Source organism: Nicotiana tabacum, chromosome 16, assembly GCF_000715075.1.
Source record: "Nicotiana tabacum cultivar K326 chromosome 16, ASM71507v2, whole genome shotgun sequence".
In the NCBI taxonomy this organism is placed as follows: domain Eukaryota; kingdom Viridiplantae; phylum Streptophyta; class Magnoliopsida; order Solanales; family Solanaceae; genus Nicotiana; species Nicotiana tabacum.
Window position 1 is genome coordinate 120,723,364 of NC_134095.1, and position 2,024 is coordinate 120,725,387.

The window sequence follows — 2,024 nt, forward strand, 5'->3', positions numbered from 1 at the left end:
AACATGTGCATCGTTTCAGATAGAAATGAGAGTATCATTAAATCTTTATCGAGAGTGTATCCAGATGTACCACATTTTGCTTGTATATGGCATATATGGAACAACGTATATAAGAAATTCAAAAATAGCCATACCAAGTTGAGCGAGATATACTTCTAGATGGCAAAAGCATACACACAAGCTGAATTTGACAGTCTGATGGAGAAGTTGGAAAAGGTAGATATTAGGGTGAAAGAATACTTAGAGTTAGCTGGATACAAAAAGTGGGCTAGGTTGCATGGGATGGACAATGACGTCAAATATTGCTGAGTCAATCAACGCCGCACTAGTGTCAGCAAGGGAATTGCCAATATACAACTTCCTCGAAGAAGTTAGGAAGATGTTTGGACGTTGGAATTGTAGTAACTGCAAAGAAGCTACACAGACATACACAACGCTTGGAAAAAAATACCAGGAGATACTGACTTTGAATGAGACAATGTCTACACGCATGACTGTAAGTTTTATTTTAATGTCATTGTATTATATAGCTTTATTGTTTTCTGAAATAACTGACATGAATACAACTGAATACAACACATTTTTATAATACAGCTGCCATGAATACAACTGAATTCAAATGCATACAAGACATATTTTATCTAAGTTGAATACATCTGAATATAACTAAAAACATTCTGCAAAAATCTGACTTTGAATACATCTGAATATAACTAAAAACATTCTGCAAAAATCAGCTATTCGAATATGTATAATACAGAGTTGAATGAATTTCAAAACATGCTGCAAAAATCAATTTCAACTAAAAAATTATGTATAATACAAATTTGAAATCTTAGTATTCATAATATAAGACGTAATTATAGTTTATAGTCTGCCGGTCTAAATGTATGATGTATTCTTCTGTATGCAAATATTTCAGTTGTATGTAACTGAGTAATTCAGCATTATACATATGATAATTCAGGTATATGTGCTCAAAACTTATATTTCTATTTTTAAATATAGGTGGTACCATCAACTGAATACTTACATATGGTTAACGATGGAGGGAGGAATTACACAGTCGACTTGTTAGAGAGAAAATGTGTTTGTGGGAGGTTCCAAGTTGATGAATTACCATGCCCACATGCTTGGGCTGTATTGAAGAGTAAGTTTCTAATGCCAGAAGAATATTTCCCTAACTATTACAAATCAAATACCGTTGTAATGACATACGATGTACCTATGTACTCGCTACCGGACAGAAATGACTGGAATATACCAGCACATGTTGCAGAGGAGGTAGTACTACCATCCAAATGGAAAAGACCTCCTGGAAGGCCAAAGAAGAAGCTCGATAAACCTTTAAGTGAATTGCTTCAGCCGAAAAATCAACATTCATGTAACATATGTGGACAGGGAGGACATAACAGGCGAACGTATAGAAATGCTCCACGTAACAAATAGTTAACACTCTGACATGTATTTGTGCTTCAACAATTTATCAATACTTATGATGACATTGTCAACTAATAAATTCTCATTGTCAAGTAATAATTTCTGAAATGACTTTCGTGAATAGATTCTGTATACATTTAGTTGCCTTAATGTGTTGGATACAATCGAATATAACCTTGTCCACATATACTTTGACAATTTATTATAGACAGTGCCTAAGTTATATACATAACTAGTCAGAATTCATCGAAATACATCTATATACTCAGTTGTAATATAACAATTACAATAAATCTGAATTTATATTCTTTAACTAGACAATAACATGTTTAATACATCTGAATTTATATTCTTTAACATGTATTAACTGAATTTGAAAGATACATATTAAAGAATATAGCTGAATACAAAAAAATACATAAGAATAATATAGTTGAATACAACTGGATACAGCTGAATAATACAGTTGAATATTACTGGCTACAGCTGAATAAATTAGTTGAATACAACTAACTACAGCTGAATACGTATAACTTGTTTGATACATCTGAATTTATATTCTTTAATATGTATTAACTGAACTT

At 31.9% G+C, this 2,024-nt stretch overlaps 1 protein-coding gene across 1 annotated transcript; it reads left to right on the forward strand.

The window, feature by feature from the left end:
- Positions 1–289: 289 nt before the first annotated feature.
- On the forward strand, positions 290–1,449 carry LOC107831839 (uncharacterized). The gene is made up of 2 exons (XM_075232286.1): positions 290–496; positions 1,009–1,449. The coding sequence occupies exons 1-2, from the start codon at positions 290–292 to the stop codon at positions 1,447–1,449; spliced, it is 648 nt and encodes a 215-aa protein (XP_075088387.1).
- Positions 1,450–2,024: the final 575 nt, after the last annotated feature.

What these genes read in the sequence shown, in the direction of transcription:
- LOC107831839 (XM_075232286.1), top strand. Translation starts at nt 290, where the DNA reads ATGACGTCAAATATTGCTGAGTCAATCAACGCCGCACTAGTGTCAGCA. An exon ending in CAATGTCTACACGCATGACT is followed by an intron (nt 497 to 1,008) that starts GTAAGTTTTATT and finishes TTTTAAATATAG; the next exon opens with GTGGTACCATCAACTGAATA.